This window comes from Zonotrichia leucophrys, chromosome 13 (genome assembly GCF_028769735.1).
Source record: "Zonotrichia leucophrys gambelii isolate GWCS_2022_RI chromosome 13, RI_Zleu_2.0, whole genome shotgun sequence".
NCBI classification, from domain to species: domain Eukaryota; kingdom Metazoa; phylum Chordata; class Aves; order Passeriformes; family Passerellidae; genus Zonotrichia; species Zonotrichia leucophrys.
In genome coordinates this window covers 17,303,626-17,328,046 of record NC_088183.1, presented here as the reverse complement: position 1 = coordinate 17,328,046, position 24,421 = coordinate 17,303,626, and the positions used below count along the sequence as shown (strand labels likewise).

The 24,421-nt window shown below is 54.1% G+C and overlaps 1 protein-coding gene across 1 annotated transcript; it reads right to left on the bottom strand.

Moving 5' to 3' along the window:
* On the bottom strand, nucleotides 1-24,160 carry ETF1 (eukaryotic translation termination factor 1). The gene is made up of 10 exons (XM_064725013.1): nucleotides 23,891-24,160; nucleotides 10,125-10,300; nucleotides 9,236-9,375; nucleotides 5,904-6,042; nucleotides 4,855-5,045; nucleotides 4,307-4,436; nucleotides 3,830-3,985; nucleotides 3,241-3,305; nucleotides 2,029-2,176; nucleotides 1-850 (listed from the first exon to the last, which is right to left on the bottom strand). Exons 1-10 carry the CDS (start codon nucleotides 23,974-23,976, stop codon nucleotides 768-770), a joined length of 1,314 nt encoding a protein of 437 aa, XP_064581083.1. The 5' UTR covers nucleotides 23,977-24,160; the 3' UTR covers nucleotides 1-767.
* Between the last annotated feature and the right edge of the window lie 261 nt (nucleotides 24,161-24,421).

Here is a 24,421-nt window from a genome sequence, read left to right as displayed (position 1 = left end):
ACCTTACTTCACTGAAATCTCATGTTTATTTTTGTCAAGACTGAAAAAAAAATAAATTCCTGAAGGCTGCACTGCTCAAATCCAAATTAAGCCCAAGACTCCAGCAGCATTTTCATTGCAATCCATGAAGTGCATTTCCTAGTTTGTAAGAGCAGTGTTTCTGCAAATAGATTAAAGCACGTTCGGCTGGTGAGCCTCCCCAAACCATCAGAATTTGCAAGCCACATGTAATGAACCAGCACTCAGGTCAGTGCCTCCTCAAGCTTTTGAAGAGAATTATGGCTCCAACCTCGTTCCATTTCTTCTGCAGGCTAAGCTGAGAATGCCATGTAAATGGGTCACGGCGCTGCCAAATGCAGCAATTGATTTCTCCAATCAAAGTATAAAGAAACAAACCAGTAGGATCTTACTTCTATTAATTTTGGAAGGAAGAGGTTTACAGCAGTTAATGTATCATGAAGGTTAAAAAAATCATTTCCATAAAATACAAGAGCAACCAATTTCACCATTGAGTAAAAGTAAAAACTGGGATTCTTTTTAAATTAGTCCAGAGTGGCATATAGGAACTTAGTAGTTTGCTGCTGTACTGACACTATGACAAATCAAAGTGTAGGGTTTTGCTTTCTTAAATCCAAATGCTCGTGGATCAAGTTCTGGAAATGTTCCAATTCTAAGGCAGGGATCAGTTGTGTTTTCCACCATGAGTTTGCTCCTTGGGTTGGATGCTGGAGGGGCGAGGCACGTGTTGCCGGACCCAGCTCGACTACCTAGTAGTCATCAAGGTCAAAAAATTCATCGTCTCCTCCTTGGTATTCCATGCCCTGGAAGTCCACCCGGTACCGCAAGATACCTGCAAAGAAACAGCCTTTAGCTCCCCCAGGCACAGCTCCTCACTGAGCCCTGGCAGCACAGGCAGCTGGGAGGGAAATGCCACAGGGAATTCATTCAGGGCCCCAGGGAAGCTGCCCAGCCTGGAAAAGCTGAGCCTGTTCTGGGGCTGCATCTCCACCAGCACCAGTGGCACATCCCTGCTCGAGGGTCACTGCTCACACCCAGCCTGGCAGTGAAATCCACAGGGCAGCTGGCACTGCAGCTACTTTTGCAATGAAGTAAAAGCAGGATTTATGTCTGTTTTCCTCTTCCTACCCCAAACACCAACCCAGGGCTCTGGAAATCCTGTATCCCTGGAATCATTCACTGAGGTGAAGATTTTCAAGGACATTTCCTTTCCAGCCTACAGGGCATGGGAGCAAAGAGGATCCCACCATGCAATGAGGCTGGATCTGGCAGGAAATGAGAGACTCCGGGAATTACAAACCCTGAAACTTAGAAACCTTGCTCCTTATGGAGCCAAACAATCCAAGGTTCTTTCCTCCCGACTGGTGCTCTCTGTAACCTAGAAATTCCCCTTTACAATATCCTTCTCCCTGGTTCCCACCACCAGAGCTGAGCCCAGCCAGGATGTGCAGTGCTGGGGCTCCCCCTGCCCAGGACTGGCCAGGCTGGCACAGGAGGCACCTGCACTCTGCCAGGCCTGGCTGATGCCAGGGAGCTGCAGAGCAGGACAGGCTCCCAGAGGCCTCACTGCTCCCCAGGATGGACTAAAACCACTTCTCTTTTGAAAAGAAGCAGAAGATCAGGGAGGCTCTGAGAGATGAGCAACAGCCCCAAGTGCTTCAGGAACAGGGCTGGGGTTTGTCAGAGCCCCAGGGCAGGGCAGGGGCTGCCACCAAGCCCCTGAGCACACAGAGCCAGGGCCCTCCTGAGCTCCAGCAGCTGCACAGGGGCACAGCCCATCCCTGAGCCCTGCACAGCACACAGGCACTGAGGAACACAGCTGGCAAATGACAGGGCCCAGCATGGATCACCATCCTGCTGGACAGGGAATGAATCCACCCTGCTGAACACAACTGGTTTCTCAAACTGCTTTCATGACTGCCAGGAATAAGATTAATCCCACTCATGTTGGCACCAGATTATCAAACCAACCACTAAACAACACAAACAGATTTTCCTCTTGCAGTTTACCTCCAATTCCTCCAAATCCTTTCACAAATTGGGATCCTTCTTGTGATTTGTCTGTAACAATTTCCAATGTTGCTCCAAATTTCTTGTAGTTGTTTGCAAACCACTCCAGGAGGGGCATACTTTCTATGAGTTCATGTTCCTGCCCAGTCTGTGGAGACATTGGAAGGGAAAAATAAATAATAAAGCCCTGTTACAGTCCCTGTGTGTTCAGTACTGAGAAAATCCCCTCCCAAGGTTGGCTCCATGGCTCTGTCAGCTGTAGCAGGGACAGCAGCCCTGCCAGGGCTCCCTCCTCAGGGACATTCCTGGGGGAAGGCATTCTGGCACAACTGCACCAGGCAAGGGCAGGCACAACCAGCAGCTCCTGGTGCTACAGAATTAATCACTGGCGGGGTTTTGGGCCTCTAATACAACATTCAGTGCAGAAGCAGGAGAAAAACTGCCTTGATTCTTCTGCTCCAGTGTCACTCCATGGTACACCTCAGCTTCACTGCTCATTCAGACTTGCTGTGCCCCCTCACCCAGCAGGAACACTGATCCATGCAAGCAGAGCCAAAAGGCACCATTTTCTAACAGCAGGTGCAGTGATTATTGTGAAACAGAAGCCCCTCACTGCAGGTAACACTGCAAACCCTCCATGCACAGCAGGGGCTGGCAGTCCTCCCTCCAGGAGGGAACAGCTGGGAATGGCTCCCAGGCACAGCCAAGTGGGACAGATCCCACCCTTTGGCAAGGGACACTTTTTTCCCAGTTATCCTGCAAAGTAGCACAGACCCCTGGTGCACGAGGGCTGTTTGGCAAATGACAGCTCCAGGTGTCAAAGACATCCCAAAGCTGACACTCCCTTGGCTCCTGATCCAGGTCACCATTCCTGAGCTCACAGTGGTTCTGCACAACCAAAGCAGTGCCAGTAAGCAGGAAGCAATGGCTCTGGGGCCTTGCCTGCATGGTGGCTACCAAACCCTTGGAGGTGGTGCTCAAAGACTGGCACTGCCCATTTACACAGCCTTGGCACTGGCAGCAGGGAAGAGTGGAGAAAAGCAGGTGTGGGATCCAGGGGTTACACAGAAGAGCCACAGGATCCTGCCCTGAGGTGACACTGAGTGCCAGAAGGTCACTGTGCTCAGGTGCTTGGGACAAACTTAGCCCAGATGTCCAGAGCTCTGCACCAACACACTGAGAACAAAGCCAGAAGCCCCAAAGCTGAAATACCTCCTTGTCTGTGAAGTGGGATTTATCCTTCTCTTGCTCTGGTGTCAAATACAGGATCTTCTCCTCTGAGAAGGGAGGAAAAAATGATAGTATTAGTTTGGGTAAGGCCACAAGATGCAGTTTAAAGACAGCAGGAGACTGAGCACAGCCAGCAACTACAACACAGGGGGTCTGGGCACCACCACTGCCTTCCTTCCTCTGCAAAGCTCTGTGAGCAACCCACAGGCACAGCAGCACAGAGCAGCTGCAGAGCCAGCACAGAGGGGCACAGGCCCTGCTGCAGGCCCAGCAATTGTGTTTCTGCACACAAGGTCCCCTCAGGCTCCCCTCTGGTACCACGCTCACAAAGCTGGAAGGAGGTTCCAGGCTGGCCCTGGGACCAAGTGCTCCCCTGGCACTGCAATTCCCTCTGTGCACTGGAGCCCTGCTTGCTCCAGCTCTCCCCCCAGAGGCTGGGAAAGCTGCAAAGAGCCCTACACAACATCCCTGTGGTCAGACATCCTCAGGGAGTTCCTCCAGCAAACCCATCCCAGCCAGGCCCCTCAGGTGTCCCACCCTGAGAGCTCCCATGTCCCAGAGCACCACGTACCCTCCGTGCCTTGGCAGTGCAGGACGTATCTCATGATATCCAGGTTTTCATACACTATCAGGATCTCTACTGCTCCCATTTCCAAAGCTTTTAGTGTATCTTCCACACCAAAGCAGTACTTGCCCGTGTCCTGGCTGATCTCATCGAAGTATCGTCCTGCAGGGCACACAGAGCCTGCCATGAGCACCCAGCACAGCACACAACTCCAAACAAGCTGCACCTGAGTGCCAGAAACTGGGAGAAGCAGCTGCCACCACAAAGCTTGGAACTAAGGGGATCTCTGATGGAAGGACAGAGAAGGCCCAAGAAGTCTGGTGTGGAAAAGGAACCAACCAAAGCCCTGCCCCATACCAGCACTTGAGGTGAGCAGGCAAAAGGAACACTGCAAGTGCCACCCTCAGGCAGCATGGCAGGGCTGGGGCAGCACAAGGGCACTGCCACACCTGGCTCAGGAGGAGGCTGCAGTGCATCACTTACCTATTAGCTTTTTCTCTTGGATGAATTTCACATTGGAGAGGACCTCAGTTGACAACTCAATTGCTTGATTGAAGCCATTTTCTCCTCCATATGAAATATCAACTAGTTTGAGCACTTTGGATTGCAACCGCTGAAGGAGAGAAGGAGGAGACAGGAAATGGTGAATCCAGCCCAGAGCAGGGCTCAGACTCCTCACCCTGCCACGGGAGCCACTGCTCCCATCACTGCACTTCACCTGAGGCACCTCTGAATGCACAGTACTGAAGCACAGCTTTCAGGCAACAGGGACCAGGATTAGGTTTACTGCAGTTCAATTCCAATAAAGCTTCTGCTTTATTGGAACACAAAGAATGCGAATGCCGGTTCCAAACCAGGGAGGACAGATTTCTTATTAGCCCTATTTCAAGAACAGGAGCTCTCAGAAATGGGAGACTCCTTTGGGTACATTGCATTTTTAGTTTTGATCAGATCTCTTCAGAGGCCAGAGTTCCGTTCCTCTGTACAACCACCACCCCACCAGTGACACCCAGCCAGGAGGGTTTGCTCACCTGATCAAACATGTCAGACTGGCTGAGCTCAGTTTTGAAGTCGGCCGAGCCGGCGAGGACGAGCCCGGCCACGTTGACCTTGTCCCCGGAGATGAAGAGCTGCACGGCCGTCTCGGCCACCTTGCGCACGTAGTTGTGCCGCTTCTCCATGCGCAGGCGGGCGAAGCGCAGGGCAGACTGACCTCCTCTGCCTGCAGGGAGGGACAGGGCACCCATGGGGACACACTGCACGCCAGCAGCACCCTCAGGACACAGCTGGCCCGGAATAACCACAGCCAAGGGCAGCTGCAGCCTCCTGAACTCAGTGTGCCCTGAGCCGAGGCAAGGGCTGCCATGAACACTCAGAGAATAAAGAGGGCTCATTCCCACCAGGAGATTTTTCTCCACAGAGGAAAATGTTTCTTTTCTTTCTATAAAGACTTGCAACTCTGTAGAAATGGAACATCTGAGCACATCTTCTCTCCCTGTACCTTCAAGAGAAGCCATCTCCTTTGTAAGCTGCCTCAAACGCTGCTGACGCAGCACAGCCCAGCAGTCTCTGCTGCACAGCCTCACTGGAGGCAGTGCTTTTGTTTCATTTTGTCCCATCCCACTCTACAAAGGACAGTGGACTGGGAGTAACCAGCAGACAATTTGCTGAACTCATCAGTGGCTGGCTAGAACACAGCAGCACAGAGTGGAACTCGAATTTTCCTTGCTCCATGAGCCCCATGCAGAGAGCAGCTCGCTGCTCCTCCCTGCAGGGTGCACACAGCCCCAGCACATCAAACCTTAACAACCCCACTGAGTGGGATTGCTGCTTGGGCTACTAACACTGAGTTACAACTGTCCCAAAGCCAAAGAAAGGGTCAAACGCAGCAAGAAACAAAAAGTGCCACTTCTGAGATCAACTGAATATTGCTGTGATTCATTAATTCTGACAGAAGGCTCAGACTGGAGGCTTTGCTGTCAGATTCCAAGGGAGCACAGACTTGAGCAGAGCTAAACCCCCACAGGCCAAGCTCCACCCTGCCATCCCAGCCCAGGACAGAGGCAGCCCAGTGAGTTACCGTGCTTCTTTGGAAGATCCACAGTGAATTTGTGCAGCACTTCCCGCGTGTTGCCCTGCAGCGTCCCGAACAGGGCCCCGCTCCCGTCTATTACAATGAAGCCAAACTTGCTGTCGTCGGAGAGCAGCGCCGTGAGGGCCTGCAAAGGACACAGTGTGAGTGAGGGGGCAGCACAGCACAGCCCAGCAGCCCCAGCTCACTGCTCTCATGGCTGCATTGGCATCAACAAAGTGGAGGAAAAGCAGCACAGTCAGGAGCTGTAACTATTCCAGATCACTACAGAATTCAGGATTGTGTGGGTTGGAAGAGACCTTAAACACCTCCCACTGTCCCAGGCTGCTCCAAGCCCTGTCCAGCCTGGCCTTGGGCACTGCCAGGGATCCAGGGGCAGCCCCAGCTGCTCTGGGCACCTGTGCCAGGGCCTGCCCACCCTCCCAGAAAGGAATTCCTTCCACACATAACCCCATCCCATACAACACTGTCAGGAGCACAGAGCAAACTCAAGTTTAATTTTGACCCCAATTTCCCAGCTTTGCCAGCTCCCCACCTGAGGTCACGGGCAGGTGTGACAGCAAAACTCTGGAGAGTGTGAAGTGCAATGGATCCCACCTCTCTGAGGCTGCCTCACCTCTCTGGCTGGCACAACTGGAGCAGTAATTCTCCTCAGTAATTCTCCTGGCATTCCAGCCAGGAAAGCAGACCTTGCTCAGTTCATTGTCAGTTCAGTTTTGTAGTCCAAAGCACTGACACAGCCTCTCTAGCACCACTACTGGGCTGCTGCACCTGCTGACTTCAAGTCCCACAGGCAGAATGATGAAATAAATCTACAGTGGCTGTAGCAAATTCAGCCTTACAGAGCACAAGGAACAGCAGCAATAATAGTCCTGTGCATAACTGGCTGTGGAGAAGACAGCCAGAACATTTACTGCAAAATGAAGTTATTCATCAATTTTCCTCCTTTAAAAAAAGCAGCTGATTATTTCCCATAAGGTCATTTAAGTTGCCCAACCAAAGCACAGAGCAGTATCAAGGTTTTTGAGCTCATTTTGCCCAAGCATCCAAACTCTGCACTCCTTTCTCAAGGCAGTCTCTCAGCTGCTGCTGCCTCAGGGGCTGTCTGAGTGGGCAGAAACATCCAGCACACACACACACTCCTGCTCACTTACACATGCCCAAAAAAGCAATAGCCAGAATCCTCTTTCTGGCTGGCAAAACCACATCAGTAGGATGGGGAACTTGTCAAAACTCCAGATTGCTTGAAGTCACCAGTTTAACACTGCAAGTGATGGTGCTGGGTTAGTGCACGGGACCTGGAGCTGCCTGCAGGGCTGTCAGCCTGATTACTGGGCTGAACTGACAGGATAAAACCCATCAGTCATCCTCTTCCAAAATCCACACAAGCCAGGATGCAGCTCTCAAGCTTAGAAGAAACAGAGGCTAAGGTTTAATGGAATCTCCTGGCCAAAGTAAATATTCTGTATTAATTCCTCAGCAGTGGGATGAATGAGAGGAGGAAGTGGCATATTACACTGCAATCTATTGAACTGGGACTGAGCCAAGCAAAATGTGGGACTGGAATGAATGCTCCAGCCAAGGTATCAGAGTAAGTCACTGTAAATCCTGCCCCTCAGACACACCAGGGCTCACAGCCCCTGGGGGAATTACTTCAGTTCCACACAGGCAATAAAATATCTAGAAGATATCTTATCAGATGCTCTTGCTAGGCAGCCCATGACTACAGCTCTGATTCCTTGATTTCCTCTTATTTTCATACAGAACCAATGATCAGTGATTCCCTGATCAGCTCTGGTAGCAATTGCACTGTTTGACCTGTCAAGCACCAAGGGACCACTGCCTTTGTTGTGCTCCTTCAGGCTGTACTGATCTCCCTCTCTGCAGCTAAAGGTGGAGAGCAGCCCTTCCTCCCACCTTCCAGGGGAGCTGTGGGTGCCCCAGCAGCTGCCCCTGCTCTCAGCTCAGGGCTCCAGGCTCTGCAGCCAGAGAGGGGCAAAGGCAGAGCTCAGAGCCCACAGCCCCAGCAGGGCAGGCAATCAATCCCCAGGGAAACAACCCCACAGCCCAGCAGGGCAGGCAATCCCCAGGGAAATAACCCCACAGCCCAGCAGGGCAGGCAATCCCCAGGGAAACAACCCCACAGCCCAGCAGGGCAGAGCACAGAGCCTGTGCAGGGAGGGGCTGGCACTGATCCATCACCAGGAGCAGCAATTCCCACAGATTCCCCTCAGGTCACTGCCACACACCAGCACCAGTGGGTTTGCAGCTGCTCCTGGGAACAGCCTGCTGTATGGAATCAGTGCCCTGAGGCAGCAGCTGCACAGGAGACCAAATGAATTCATCTCCTGCCAGGGACAGGGCAGGAGGAAACCCAGCAGCCTCCCACTGCCCACAGCAGCAGGGACAAACACCTCCCTGGGCCTGGCATCCTGGCTCTCTGCTGAATTCTCTTATTTCCCTCTTGCTTTCACTCATCTATGGGCACAGGGACCCAGCAGAACTGCAGACCTGTGCCTGTGCACAGGTTTTTATTCCTGGGAGGTCAAAGGCACGTTGGGATTTCATCCTTTGTGGGGAGACAGAATAGTAGGGATGGACCTCACCTGTGCAACAAGCACACCTTTCCCTGCTGTACTCCTGCCCTCTGGAAGCCACTTGTGGACCAAATCTCCACAGACCCACACAGACAAGCAGAATTACATCACTGGAGGGCCTGCCAAGCCCTGTCAGATGGGTCTGACAACAGGCAATTAAGTCTCAGGCCATACATTTATCATGGGAAACATCAAGGACGTGAGGGGCACTGCAAACATGGAGACCTCTGCACCTGCCAGAGCCAGAACAGCCTCAGAGGCAATACACTGACTGCTGTAATCCACATTTCTTTCAATATGCCTCAAACCATTCATTTCACTTAATTAGATGTTGGATAAAAATAATCCCACTTCCCCCCAGACAGATTAGGCACATGCCAGCTCTCCATCAAGGCTCTCAGTTAACACATCTGATAGCAAGACTGGCAACACTGATAATATCTTGGCAGTATTTTAAAGCCTGACTTGCAATAGTATCTATGGGCCTCTGGTTAAGGAAAACCCAGCCTTCCTCCAGTTACAGAGAGGAGCTCCTGTCTGTGGGTTACAGAGTCAGGGCTGGAGGAGCTGGGCAGTCCCTCAGCTCCTTCCAGCAGGCATTCCTCATCTCTGGCAGTCCCGAGCCACCCAGAGCCCTCCCCAGGCCATGTTCCTGCTGCTCTTGTGGCTCAAGCACAGCGAGGCTGTGCCCAGAGCTTGGCTCCTGCAATGGGGAGTCCTTACCTCCGTGTGGAATTTGTTGTCACACAAATACAACGACGTATTGATTGGTTTGAAAGGTTCAAAGTCAATGTTGACTTTCTTCTCTTTTCCTTCTTCTGTCACAATTGTTCCACAGTAAACAACCAGACCATTTGGAGGTACTACAAGCAACACAATGCAGGTTTAGATCACTAAGAAATGTGACAAGCTGTACTCATCAAAAACTGACTGCCAGCAGAATGAAATCAAGATCCCAAACTTTTCATTTTCCCTTTTCCCCACCTCATTCCCTCCCAGGTCTCTACAATGGGAAACAAACTCATTTAGTGCACCTGTAGCAGATGTGCAGCTGCCTCTCAAAGCCATGAGTTTGCAAGAGAATTGTAAAGAGAGAGAGAGAAAGGCTGAGCAGCCCCTGCAGCTCTGCTGCTCCCCACACAGGGATTTGCAGAGTGCCCATCCCAGGGAAGGCCACAGGCCAGTGCAAAAGCAGCAACAATGAACTCTGCCAGGGCTCATCTGACATGGCCTGGGTCTGTTCCCCCCACAATGATGGCAGCTGCTCAATGCCATGCTTAAGGCACACAGAAGTTTCTGCTTGACAGAAAATTCCTACTTTAACACAAATGAACTGTTGCAGAATATCCAGCTCTTAAGCCTGGCCAAGTTTAGCAGAGTAAGCACTAAGAACAGAATCATGACCCCACTCCTTCAAGACAAGGACCACCTTACTACTCTAGTCCCAAAGTCCACCCCTGAAGCAGCCATCAAGGCAACATACCTGGAATATCAGTGCAAAACAGCAGCACAGGCCAACAGATTTGATTAGCAGCAAACTGCATAGTGCAGGAACTTAAGGCTGCTTCCAAGCAAGGGAAGTGTGCCAGCATCCACACAAGCTAGGAGTTACCTTTGTTATAGAGTTTCAGTCTTTGCTGTACAGATGTGATGGCTCCCAGCACTGAAAGGCGATTCACCCGGGACTTGATGTTGGAGGCGGTGCCAAACTCGTCCGCTAACATCTTTGCCACTCGTGAGATCTGGTCTTTGGGGGGAATGATCAACGAGATCATGCTGGTACCATTGCTGGGGAGGGAAAACAGGGATGTGAGCAGGCAGCAGAGCAACAAGCACCCTCACACCAAATCCCACGTGCACAGCTCTCTCCTCCCTCCCCCAAGGACGCTTCTTCACTGTCGCCGGTGTAATTCCCCTTGTGCTGGACAACAATGGGAGAGGAAAGAAAGCAAAACCAAAACAGGCTCTGCTTCAGTGCTCAGCCTCCACCAAGCAAGTCCTCCAAAAGCTGCTTGTTCACTCCAGGGCACTACATGGGAAGAAAGAACACACGTACAGAGCAAAGGCTGCACAGACCAGGGGCTGTGAGCAGAAGGAATGGAAGCAGCTCCCAGCAGAGATTATTTAAAACAATGCAGCCACATACTTCAAGGACATCTCAGAGCCCATTTAATTTGTTCTCAGACAGCTGGAGCACCAAGCAGCCCAAGTGCTGTCTTAACATGTTGTTTTCCTCAGATTAATACAGAAAATGGAAGGGGAAGGATTCCTTTGTCACAGTGAGTCTTCTCTGCTTTCCCACTATCACTTTTGTCCCCAGAGCAGCTCATCAGCTCTGGCAGCTGCTTTAACTGAGCTGTGCTAAGCACACACTGCTGCTTCACCAGCACCAACCCCAGGCACAGAGTCAGGAGATAACACCCCACAAATCACAGGACAGGCTTAAATTAAAGGAAAATAAGTTTGATATTCATTTTTCCTAGGGCTTTGGGGTGGGTCTTGCAGAAATCTTAATCCCCAAAGCTGCCTTGTGGTTCAAATCCACCCAAAGCCAAAAGGAAAATTGGGGAAGTTCCCATCTGCCTTCCAGCAGGTACCTCCCATTTGCCATTGAAGTATCCCAGATGTCTGAAGTGCTGCCTCTGCATTGTCTCAGATTTAACCCAGACCTCATGCTTCCCATTAGAGTAATGGCATAAAAATCAAATCCCTCATCGTACCCTCCAGCTCTCTCAAGGGCAAAGCAGCTAAGCTCTGTGAAAAAGCCTTTTCTCAGGATTCTGAGTCAGAGCACCAACAAAGTGCTTTTCAGACATCAAACCCCAAGGTTTTGCTCTTTTCCATTTCTTATGGAAGGAGCCTACCCCAGCCCCTGCTCGCTGCTGTTTCAGGCTGGCACATACCAGTGTCCTGCTGAAGTGTTTGGGCTACAGAGGCAGCAGGGAAGTGCTTTAAAAAGCATCACTCCATTAGCTTCCTTACACAAGTTGTGCAGCCCTCTCCCAAAGATCCTCAATCCAGGCCAAGTTGAAATGGAGGCTGGTAGGTCAAATAAGTCCTTGACCTTAAAGACAACTAATTGGTTTTAATATCTGAGCTCCCCATCCACACCAGTGGAAGTCACAAAGCCACACTGGCCTGTGTTATTCCCAGGAGGAGCTCTGAGCCACGCTGGCAGCTCTCAGGTCACCCCAGCCAAGAATACTCCACAGCCCAGTCAATTAAAGCATTCCCCACCCAGTGACTGGCACCAGCCCTAGGGGACAGATAATGGCTATCACTCCCAGCAGGCTCCTTTGAGCAAGAGGCTGATCAGAACTAAAGCAACTCTTCCCCACTTCTGTGCAAGCAGCACTCCTAAGTTACCTTCTCCTCTCAAAGAACAAAGCCTTACAGCTTCCCAGAGATTAGAAAGCTCTGCCCATCACACTTAACTGCATTCCTAAGGGCATCCCAGTGTGCCAGGTGGGAGTGGGACTGTCACACCCCTGGGCACTCCATGGCTCTCCTGCTAGGAAGAGATTGCACACAATTTGTCCTGAATTGAGGACAGAGGGGAAAGAGCAGGGAGCAAGTCCTGTCACAAGCTGCCTGGAAGAAGAGCCCAATCCCCCACCCACAAACCCCTTACAGGAATTTGCAGAGAGCAAGAAGCCCCCCCAGCCTCCTTTTCTCCAAGCTGAGCCCCTCCAGACCCCTCAGCTGCTCCTCACAGGCCTGACTCTCCAGATGCTTCCCCAGCTCTGTGCACAATAAGGAGGAAGGCTGGGTGTGCACTCCCAAGAGCAATTCCTCAGTAAAAAGCAATTCCTCAGTAAAAATCCCTTCAGTTTTCAACAAGCCACCCCCCTCAGACGCCAGCCCCTGGCCTTGTGCTGTGTTCCAGTGCCCCAGAAACACCAGTGCCAGCACAGAGCACCCACTGATCCTGCACACAGCTCCTCATGCACCAGGCAGGGTCACAGCACTGCTCCTCAGGGACATCCCACCCAAAGTAACAGAGGGGCCTTCACAAGCCTTGGGGTTCATTACTGCAAACAAACAAATGTAAAGGGTCTCAGAGGATGCACTCCCCCTCATTTAAATCCCCAACTAGTTCAACACAGCACAGTACTGTGCCTGGGCCAATCCTTCAGCAAATTCCAGTCTGGATTTGTATCCAAAAGCACCTTCCACTACCAACATCAAGTGCACTTCTCAGGTTTGGCATGCTTCACCACTATTCACACAGTCAGAGCTATTTCAGGCTCAGACCAATTCCTGCAGAATCCAGCAGAACAGCTGGCATGCAGCTTGCCACAGGAGCCACCTTGCAGGCTGCTGGAAGCCCAGAGCACAAGGAACCAGCCAGCTTGTCACCATGTCCCCACGCACCCAGCACTCCAAGGGATCACTAAACAAGCAAACAACCAAAGACTGAGACCAGCAAGGCAGCAGCTGAAGCAGATGGGCAGCAGCACTCAGGGAGGCTGCAGAACTCCCTCACATGCTGCCAACACCTCGTTATCTGACCATGCAAGAGCAGCTTTCCTCTCTCAAAGCAAGCTTGTACCTGCCTGTGACCCTAATGCAGTATGGCAGGGTCTAAAAAACCCTGTGCTGCATCTGTTAAACTCACCCCAAGGAGACAAAATGCAGCAAGGAGTTTCTAAGAAAGCTGCTGTTCAAAAACACTCAGAAAAAAATAGGTTATTCTGCAGAGTAAGGTAATTTCCAAGTCTCCTCTGGGTCTTTGCAGCCTCAACAAGATAAAGGGTATTTCTGCAAACCCCATCCTGTCCCCTCCAGAGCTGAGGGCTCCAGAGAACACTTACCTGGGAATGAGGGAAGGAATTTCCCCAGCACCATCCCAAGGCCTCCCAAAAGGGGGCACAGCTGCACCACACACCTGCCATGGGATCAGGGGCACTGCTCACACTGGCAGCTGGGTGTGCCCTGCATCCCCCTCAGCACTCCTGGGGAAGCATGGGCCCCATGCCAGGCTGTATCCTGGTATCACAGCACTGCTGAGCTTCCCCCTGCTCAGCACACACCAGTTCCACCACAGCAGCTGGGACCAAGCTGAGCCAGGGCCTTGCAGAGCTCCAGGCACTGCTGTCCCTGCTCTGGCCAGAGAGCTGCCAGTGCCATCCAAGGGTGGGATGCTCGAGATGTTTGTGATGGAGAGAAGCACATCCCAGCCCACAGGCCAGTGCCACAGGTGCCACTGCTCAGGGGACAGGGGCAGAGGAAACAACTGGGAGCACGAGGGGCAGCAGCTCACACACTCCAAAGAAGCATGGAGGCAGCTCTGCCAGCTCTGGAGAGGCAGGAGGCCTGCACTGTCTGCACTGTGGGCACTGCTCACGGTGCCAGCCCTGCCAGGAATGGGCAGTTAGCTCAGATTTAGCAGCACCTGCCATGAGCAGCATTAGGTACCTCCAGGAGAGAGGACAAGGATCAAAGCTCCGACCTTCCCACACCACAGCAGGTGAGCTCTAGCTTTCTCCCAGTGCGCTGGAGGGCTGTTTGAGGGAGGAGGGGAAGGAAAAACAAGCACATTTCACTCTTGGGAGACAGTAAGTTCCTCAGAAAATCAAGGTTTGTGGATAGGACAGCCTTTCTATTATTAAAGCTCCAATGTGGCTACAGTTGGAATTTCAGACAACTGTGCCACCAAACAGCTTTCCCAGACACACAGAGACCTCAGAGCAACTGCTGACAGGTGATCACAGCGAGTGGCAGTGTGGGCAGCACTGAATCACCACCAACCCAGTGCCCAGAGCTGCAGGGCAGCTGTGCCACTCCTGAGGCAGCTGCTGTCCCTGCCAGGAGAGGAGGGGCCCCAGGAGCCCTCCCTGCTGTGTGTCAGGCCAGGAGCAGCAATGGCCCAGGGGATGTGGCACCAGCTGGGTCCCTGCTCGGCACCAGGAGTGGGGCCCTCTGCACGTGCTCTGTGCTCCAGCACCAGGAGGCACCAGAGCAGAGCCAAGGGCACAAAGCAGGCACTGCACCCTGCTGGCATGGGCTGCTTTCCATGACAGCTGCCAGAGGAGCCTCCTGCTCTGGGTGGCCATCTCACCATGTTCCTACCCCCCTGCCACCAGAAGGAACAGCTGAGCAGATCCTCAGACCTTCAGTCTCAGCTGGCACCAGACAGTAACGTGGTGGTTTTCCACAAGGCTCCTACCTCCTTACACAGCCCTGTGCTGTGAAATGGGTCCTGCCCTGGCACAGCCCAAAGCAGCAGCAGCCAGCACAGCTCCCCTCCAGCAGGCACACAACCACAGCACTCTGAGGAGGAGCACTCAATCGACCTGGCTCCTGCAATTTGGGCTGTGAGCTGGCACGGGAGAGCACTAATTTCACAGCCTGCTATATAAATAGCAGTGACTGGCCTGCCCTGTGCTATCAGAGAAGGCCTGACAAACAGCAGCTGAGCTGTAGCTGCTCCACAGTGAAACATTTCACACTAACAGCACACTGTGGAATGTGGGATACAGAGGCAAGGCAGAGCAGTCATTCCCTAGGACTCAAAATGTGCTTATTTTTACAGAGCACAGCTTCATGAGCATCCTGCTGTCCCCAGGAACCAAGGGCAGCACCAGGCCTGTGTGTGACTGGCAGGAGCACAGAGCCAGCAGCTCCCAGATAATCTGATCCCAACCACATTCCACAGCCAGGAAGCTTTCTATGAACCAACTGCTGCCACACAGTGCCCCAAGCCATGGTACCTTCCCCAGGTACCCTGTGCTGCTCTCACCCAGGACTGGGCATCACTGGGCAGGCACAGCCCATCCCAAGGAGCCTGGACAGCCAAGGCTACCCAGGTTGTGTGGTGGCTGAAGCAGCTCCACGTGCAGGCAGCTGCATGGCAGATGCAGCAATGTCACTGCAATCCAAGGCACAACTCCATCAGGAACATCCCAGAGGTGCCAAGGAGCTGCTCCTGAACCAACACCCACAGTGCTGCAGGCACTTCAGTGAAGGACTACACCCAGGGCACACAAAATCACTGATGTGAGGAAAGAATATTTGAGGGTTTTTCAGGCTGTACCTGAGCACAGATGTTGAATGGAGTGCTATAAAAAGCAAGTGTCCTTTGGTAAGTACAAAATTGCTGGTTTGGGTTCCCTTACAACAGCCAGGCCATCGGACACTCCCCACTCATCCTGCCCTGAGTGCCAGAGCACTGACCTTGCCAGAGGGAAGCTCTGCACACACTCCTGCAACTCCTGAATGATGGCTGTGAAACAAACAGCTCACAGCTGCACCCATTAAACACTTCAGGTCTTTTAATAAGACAAAGCCTTCATCAAACACAAAGTTCCTCAAGTCCCCTTGAGATGCCGAATCTGGAGAGACAACAGCAGATGAAGGAGATGCACAACTTTTCCTGGAAAACCTGCTAGGAAAGAGCAGGGAATCTCCAGATCCCTCAGAGGTGACATCACCTGGAAGCCCAAGACTGCACAGCCTGTAAGATATCAGCTGAATGCTCTGCAATAAACCCAGCAAACACCCCCAGCCTGACTGCTGCTTGGAGGCACCAGGCTTCTGTGATGCCTCCACCAGAAGCAATGAACTCCCCCTCCCTGCTCAGCCCATGGGCCCTGAGCACTGCACAGACACCCAGGCAGAGCACACAGCACTGGGCAGCTCAGTGGGACCCAGCACAGCCCCTGTGCTGTGGACTCACTCTGAGCCAAAAGCCAGGCAGAACTTTGTACAGCACAATTTCAGCAGGAACCTCACAATCCCCCAGAGGCATCCTGCATTTCACCCTAGAGCTCTGGATCATCTCCTAAAAGGCAACATGAATACAAGTCACTCCTCAAAGGCTTCCATGTCACCCAAAGAAGGGTTTGAAGGTATGGAAGGGACCAGTTCCCAAGCAAAAGGAAGGCAGAGTTCACCTCTCTGGATCCACTGACACCTCAGAAGCACAGGAAAAGGACAAGATGGGGGCAGGGTGGGTATGAGGAGAGGATTTGCAGAGTCAGGAGACCAAGTAATTAATTCTTCAGGAATCCTTTTCAGCACAAGCATTTATTGGAGAAACTGAGCCCCCCTCCTCCACTGAACTGAAGAAACGCCCCAGACACTGAATTCCTCCATCAGCCTCTGCATGCCACCTCTCCCCTGGACAAAGGAAAACCACTTAACTGCACAGCATGAGACCATGCAGCTTTTCTACCATGGCTCACACAATGCCAGCCTCTCCTGCTGCAGTCCTGCTCCAAAGCCCACAACAGGAATCCTATACATCATTCTCCCCTAATGCTGGCAGACTGGATAGAAGAAGCACCTCATGTAACCAGAACCAGCTTGAAGCAGACCCTCAGACTGGCCTGGAAAGGTATCCTGCCCTCCTACCCTCACCCACCACCTTTTCAGAGAGCAAAGGCCTCCAGATGCCAACCAAGCTGTGAGTGCCAGCCAGAACCCACCCTGGGAAACACAAGAGAGCCTCAGTGCACCCCTGGCTCCAGCAGCCAGGACAAGCTTCCCACAGGGAGGCAGCAAATGGCTGCCCAGCAGAGGAGCAGAGCAAGGGTCAGGTGAGGCAGGGCTGCCCCTGAGCTGCCTCTGAGCCCAGCCTCCCTCAGTGCCAGGACAAAGGAGGTGAGACAGGAATCAGGTCACGGACTCCTGCTCCAGCTCACAGCACAGCCTGGCAGCTCTCCTGTGCTGAGGCTGCACAGGGAGCAGGTGACAGAGAGCCCTTGGCCCCTGGGCCACCACACAGCACCTGCCCAGAGGGACAGGGCAGCAGCTCCGTCCCCAAACTGGGGCCAGCTCTGGCTCCCATCCTGCTGCTCAGGCCACCACCAGCACCCCCATCCCATGTCCCTGCAGCTCCAGGAGCAGATCCCAATTTCATCCCAAGCCCTGAATCAGCACAAGTGCATCCTGCACACCCCTTGGAGAAGGTGAATCAATGCCTCTCCAAAATCCTTGGATCAAAGGCAACACACCACAAAACATAATTGCACAGGCATGTTTTGAATAGGCCTCATTGGCTGCATCTGACCTCATGCAGAAAGCCCGGATGCCCAATTACTGGGAAGTGGAACAGACATTTCTGCACTTCAGACATTTGTGACTCACTGGGAGGCTCAGTTTTGCCACAGCTCCCCTGCTCTCCCTCCTCCTTCTCCAATTATTAATGCTCCAAGTTTAAAAGACTTGTTGCATTATGCTAATGGGCCATTTGGGTACAAGATGTACACTGAGGGACTGAAACAAATCCAGATTTGCTTATTAAGATGCTAATGCCCCAGAGCTACATGGGAATAGGTGGCTAACAGGAGGGAAAAGAAATCCAGTTGCCACAAAGCCAAAAAAGTCTGTCCTCTTTTGAGGTGCTTGTTCCCATCTCCTACCACGTCATTCCTCAGGGGCTCATTCATTAGCTCGATGTGAATGATGATCTGTGCATGAATCACGCTGCTCACTAATGATTCACACGGTTGTAAAAGAGGTACCAGGCTGCTGAACAGCCACAGGCTGTCAGACACTTGCTGGAGTTCTGATCTGGAGCCACTTTTCCAGCTCAGGTCCTCCTCAGCCACCTGCCAGTGAGCTCTCTCCAAACAGCACTTGCTAATTGTCACTGCACTTCCAAAGGAACAGGTACAGCAGGCAGGTGAGAGCCCAGGAGATGTTTTACAACCATCAGACTGAGGCAACCAGCAGGATGTCAACAACCCTTTGGACATTGTCCCTGGCTTCGGCTTCCCTGGCTCCTCTTCCCACCTGGCACAGCTTTCTCAGACCTCCCACCCTGAGCACCACTGAAACACAGGACACTGCTTAGTCCTGAGAGCCCTGATCAGCCCTGCCTGTATGAAATCCACATTCAGCTTCTACCCCAGCCCTGTGGGCACTGGCAGCTGAAGAGGCCCAGCAGAGCAGGGAAATGGTGTGGAAGCAGCTGCTGCTCATCCCACGTGCTTTGCTGCCACAGTGCCCTCAGCTCTCCCTTCTGCCCTGCACTGTTTCTATTCCAGCCTCTGCCAACACCTCCTCCCTCTCCTCACAGCAGCAAAAGGCACTATTGGCATTACAGCCTCTGCCTCTCACAGAAACACGACCTCCTTCAGGAACTCCCCCTGCCACAGGCAGCATGAGAAAGCACAGCTTGGAGGAAGCAATCTGCCTTGGGTAAGAACTTCAACCACAACCCTGAACACGGCACGCTAAGGTCACATCACCAAGTCAAAGCAGAAACCTCACTGTCAGCAAAGCCCAATTCCTGCACAGCCTCCTGCTCCCCAGCCCCTGTCCCACCTGTGCCTCACACAGTGAGAGCCCAGCTCAATCCCAGCTGGAGCAGGGCCTTTATGCAAGAGAGGGCCACTGGAGACACCAGCTCACAGGAGAGATCCTCAAGCCTCTCCCATGACTGGCACTGGCACAACATAACAGAGTTGTAACCTAAATACCACAGCATGAGCTGGAAAGCCAAGGACCCCCCTGGCATGGCTCTGCCCTTCCCAATGCACCAGCTCACCCAGGCCTGGGCAAGGCCTCCATCACACCCCCAACCTGAGGTGAAAGCTGCAGAAACAGCTCCTGTATCAACAGTTAAACTGACCCAGAGCTCAGGTCTGAGGCACAGCCACAATGACAAACAGATCCTGACAAAGAAGGCAGGCAAAGAGATCTGCTGCCAGGCTGGGAGCAGGGGAGGGAGCCCCTGCACTGACACATCTCTGGCAGGGCACAGACACCAGCCAGTGCTGACAGACCTCACCAAACGCTCCTCCTGCTGTGTGACACCCCCTGAGCCAAGAGAGCTGCTTGGTCCTGCCTGGCCATGGTGGTGGGGCCCCCCTAAATCTGCTGTAAATCCTTGTATGGAGCAGGAGAACCCACGCTGGAGTTAACTCAGCTACAACAGTCCCACAGTTACCCCAGCACAACTCCACCTGCAGCACCACCAGCAGAACAACCCACTCACAGGAGAGTGCTGCAGGAGCTGTGCCTGATCCAGGTGGGAAATACAGCTCACTCAGGCTGCAGGAGAGAACCCCAGCACCATGGCTTCCCAGGACTTTGTTCAAAAGAAACTGGGAGCAGGGCAAAGCTGTACAGGAGAGAGCTGTCACTGACCCAGTGATCCCTGACTGCCCCAGCAGTGCAGCTCTGCAGCCCTGCCCACAGTGGTGTTCACTCACAGCCAGCTGGGCTCTCAGGCCTCCCATGGAAAGGGCCCCCACCCTCACAATGGATAGGTTAAGACTGCCTTATTCCCCAGAAGCATCACTCATCCAAGCACATCTTAGCCCTGCCAAGCTGCCCAGTCCCAGAGCAGCAGCACCCCAGCATATCCCAGAACAAGGTGTTGAGAAGTGCAGCCTCCCGCTCCTGCTCCACAGGCTGGGAAACAGCAGCAGCCTGAACCTAATTCCAAGGTTGGACTTTTCCATCAGGACCAGCAAGATTCCAGACAGACTGCAAGGGAACCCATCTGCAAATGATGTGGGCAAATCTTTTCTGTCCAAGCAACAGGTGAGCTTGTTCACCCTCAAGCAGAACTGTGCTCCATTTTCCAGGAACTCGAGCAGAGCTTTGTCTCTCTTTGCAGGAGAGAGAGGCCTCTGTCCCTCATGGTGACTCTGTTTCTCTCCCTTTCTGTTTCTCCCACATAGCAGATGGAAATCTCAACATGGCAGAATCCAAACCCAGGCAGGAACTGCAACACTTTGCTTTCCCCCCAAGACTCTGGAGACACCAAGATGTCCCCTCCTCTTGCCATTTCTCCCTCCTCCAGCTTTGAAACATTTCTTCCAGTTACAACCAGAATAAGTTACTTGTTCAGACTTTGTTTCTGCATTTGCCTGTCTGACCCACCTTCCAGAGCACATCATTTGGGAAATGTTCTTCCCCACACCAGCCTCAGTTGTGTTTGCACTCAGCGCCTTCAGTGACACCTCAATCTTCACCTCCTCTTTCCCTGTTCCAGTAAAATAACCAACCAGGGCTTCTGCTCCCAACAGAGCAAGCTCAGGACGGGGGAGAGGTCTCCAGAGAGCACATTCCTGAAAGTTTTCCCATTGTAAGGGAGCTCCACACCCTGCACTCTCACCTGGGTAGCCCATCTGGCCAGGCAGGTGTCAGTACCATTGGAAGCAGAGATGTTTGCAGAGGAAAGCACTTCTAAGATATGGAGAAGTTTCTAAACATGATTCCAATGTGACATCTCAGGTCCTCTCCCAGCAAAGAGACTGCTTGTTGTTGCTGATACTTGATTTTGCCAAGCATTTACAGCTTAGATTAGCAGAAAAACCCTGCCCATAGGCCAGCTAACTATTCAGAACTGCAGAGACCAAAGGAACAAAGAGGGATTGTCAATTTAGCACTGACACTGAAAAACTGCATGAAGCAACAGCAGAAAAGCCCCGAGAGAGAGGAGAAGAAAGGAAAACACAGTGGCTAATGCTGCTTCTGCTTGGGCTGCAGCAGCCCCACAGAGACAGACACAGCTGCAGCTTCTGGGGGGCCCAGTGTTTCTCCAAACCTATTCTACAAAACTGAACTGTGTACTGAAAGCAAAATGAGTCCCTCAGTAGGGGAGAAGCAGAGATGCTGGATCTCAGTCTGAGCACTCCAAGCTCTCAGAGATGCATGACAAGGTTAAACTTCTGCCAAGGCCACAACTGCCCCACCAGGAGCCTTTTACTCCCACCTGCTTCTGGCCACAGAGGTTCATTGCCTGCAGGGCTGGTCCCTGTGCTCCTCCCCACACCCTGCGAGAGCCCAGCTACCCCCTCCACCTCACCAAATCACAAACACCAACTCAGCCACTCTGCACAGGACCACACAGTTTGCAACTCAGCTTTGGAGAGCTGGAAGGAGATAACTTCTGGTTTAGGAAGCAAGACACAGATAACAGCTCCTTCTAGTCCCTGTCAGCAGAGACAGGGCTTTGAGGTGGGGTTGGGGAGTTTAAAATTATTTTTCATTGTTTGGAACTGACAGATTCTTTCTATAGAGATCAGTGAGAAAGGCAGATTTCCTTAGCAGGGCTGGAAAAACAACCCAGAGCATTCCCACTAGGATGTTAGCTCCAGGTCTGAGCTGATCAGCTTCTGGGAAAGCTGAGGTTTTAACCTTTCCCCTGGGTGCTCTGACCAAGCACTGCCCCTCTCCTCATCATCCCATACAGGCACTTCCTCGCCCTCCTGCTCACTTTTGTGAACCCCCTGCAGGCTGCACAGAGATCTCACCCCATGAGCTGGGTCAGAGCAGAGGTGCCCCAACACCACAGGCCAGGGGAATGTCTGACTCCAGCTTCCTCCATTCCCCGTCCTTTGATCCCGGCAGGAGCAGCCAGCACACGAAACTGGGACACTGCTGCTGGGTCACTAATGGAGCACATGAGTAAGGCAAGGTGGGGACGCCTTCCCAGCGAGGCCTGGCCCTCCACATCACCCTGCTGGAAGGCTTTGCCCCTAACCCAGCCCAGAACAGGTCTTCCCACTGCACAGGAAGGGGAAGTGACTCCTGCAGAGGCAGGAAAAGCCTGTTCCACTGCCCCACAGCTCCTGTGCCAGGGAGCCCGAGCCTGCTGGGGGCTGAGGCTGCAGCACCTCTCCTCCTCACTGCACCCACACCGGGTCATTTGGGCTAGGCATCCCTGGAAGACACCAAACCAGCATCACCTTGCTCAGATTAGACTGCTGGAGCCAGCACTGCCTTCCTCAGGAGCTGCTTCTGCAGCTGGCACAGATTAAATTAGGGGACAGCAGCATCACCACCTCCAGGAGATGTGCTGGATGCAGGGGGCACAGCTAAACCTCCTGCACAGATCTGACTGTGCCTGTGGCACCTCTAGTGCACAGCAGAGCTGTCCAGGGATCACTGGAGGAGGGCAGACAGGGCAGACCCTGGGCTGTGGCCCCAGGAAGCTGACACCACAGGAGACACCTGCCAGGAGCACTCCAACAGCTGCTGGGACCTTCTCTGCAGCACTCACCCATCCCAAACAACACTGAAATGGGCACAGCTCGAACAAAACTCCAACTCTACGTTTCCAAAACCCACCCAGGCTCCCTAAGTGCTCTTGCACAAAGCTCCAGAGGATCCCTGGAGCTCCCCAAGCCCTTTCAGCTTCCCAGGACCCCTGTGAGCACAGCCCATGCTGCCCACAGCACACAGTGATCAGCTGGGGCAGCCAAAGTCCAGTGTGCCACAGGGCAGGGCAGCCCAGGCTCCCCACTCGCTTCTCCCCCCACCATCCCTGCACAGCTGCCTCATGAACCAGAGTAAAACACATTTGGGGAGACCTGTGACTGGGGATCCCCTCCTGCCTGGGTTAGTTTTCAGCTGAATGACTGCACAGAGCAAGCACCAGCATGAAGGACATGGCAGGACAGCAGCTCAGCCTCTGCCAGCTGGCCCCAGAACGATGCCAGTGCTGCCCCAGCTACAGCAACACCTGTTCAGGTGAGCCTGGGGAAATTGGAGCCACAAGGGTGGCTAAGGAGTGACCCCTCATTTTTATTTTACCAGACTGTCTGCCCAGACACACTTTCTTTGCTATTTTACAGCCCCAGAACCTTGAAGTCTTGCAATTCCTCAGGCTCAAGAGGGTTCCCAAACGATGGAAGCAGCCACTGCCAAGCTGCCCTCTCAAACAGGCACTTCTGGCATGGGGCAGGCTGCAGGAACAGATATTCTGGGGGGACAAAAAAAGTTAAAGTGCAAGGATTAAAGGGGGACTAGAGACTTTAAATCTCCCACTGTCCAAACTTTGGAAGAGCATACTTCTAGGGAAACGGAGCTGAGCACCTTGGCTGGGAGGGGAAGGGGCGAGAAAGATCAAACAACTCTCGGTAAGGAAAGCACTAAGCAAGCGCTGCCCCAGCCCCTGCCCCGCTGCCCCCGCCGCGCCGCCCTCCCCGGCCCAGCCGGTCCCTTGGGAGCGGCCCAAGGCGGCACGGGGACAGAGGAGCGGCTCCCCCGGCTGGAATCCGCCTCCCGCCGGTGCCAGCTGGCACGGGCCGGCCGGACGGGCCGGGCACCGGGGACCCGCACCTGTGCCACTCCCGCCGGGCCGGGGGCACCGCCCTGCCCGGGGCCGGCTGCGGGAGCGGCTGCGGGGCCGGGGGAGCCCGGGGCAGCCGCGGCCCTTTTCCCTTTTCCCGTGCGGGAAGTGCGGCCACGCTTGCACTCGGCCCTGCCCTCCCGACCCCGGCCCGCCCTCCCCGCCGCCCCCCGGGCCCGAGCGGTCGCCGGGTCCCACGCGGCCGCACAAAAGGGCCCCGGGGCCGGGGCTGCGCCTCCCGTCCCCCCGCGCCGGGCGGGCCCGGCCAGCGCCCCGGCCACGGCCCCGCTCCAGCCGGGACACCCGGCGCTCCGGGGCGGCGGCCCCGCGGGCCCGGCGCTCACCCGCGGGCCGCCTCCAGGCTCTTGATGAGCTTCTTGATCTTCCAGATCTCCACGTTGCGGTCGGCAGCGCTGGGATCGTCCGCCATCTTCTCCCTCCTCCTCCTCCTCCTCCTCCTCCTCCCGCGGCGGCAGGCGCTGCGGCGGGCGCGGCGGCGCGGGGCGGGCGGGCGGCGCGGAGCGGGGCGCTGGGGCCGGGTGTGTCCCGGGCGGTGCCGGTGCCGGTCGGGCCCCGCCGCTCGGTGCCCGCTCCCCCCGGCGCGCGGCGCTGACGTCGCACGCGGTGCTCGCGCTCCCCCGCGCCGCGCACCATGTGTTGCAATCGCCTCACATGGGGGCCCTTGACGTCACTTCCGGGGGGAGCCGGCAGCGGGGCGCCGCGCCATTGGCCGCCGCCCCTCCCCGAGCGCGCGCGCGGGGCATTGTGGGGCGCGTAGTCCGGAGCCCGCCTGGCGGGGCGGGAGCGCGCGCGCGCGTCTCGCGAGAGCTGCGCAGAAAGGCCCGCGCGCGCTTAAAGGGCCCGTGAGGGGCGGC

Bases quoted from the DNA above. Each gene is read 5' to 3' on its own strand.
- ETF1 (XM_064725013.1), bottom strand. From the start codon at position 23,976: ATGGCGGACGATCCCAGCGCTGCCGACCGCAACGTGGAGATCTGGAAG. The intron at 6,043-9,235 runs GTAAGGACTCCC...TGTCCTTTGCAG, and splicing joins ACAACAAATTCCACACGGAG to GCCCTCACGGCGCTGCTCTC. The intron at 2,177-3,240 runs GTATTTCAGCTT...ATGTCTCCACAG, and splicing joins CCCACTTCACAGACAAGGAG to ACTGGGCAGGAACATGAACT.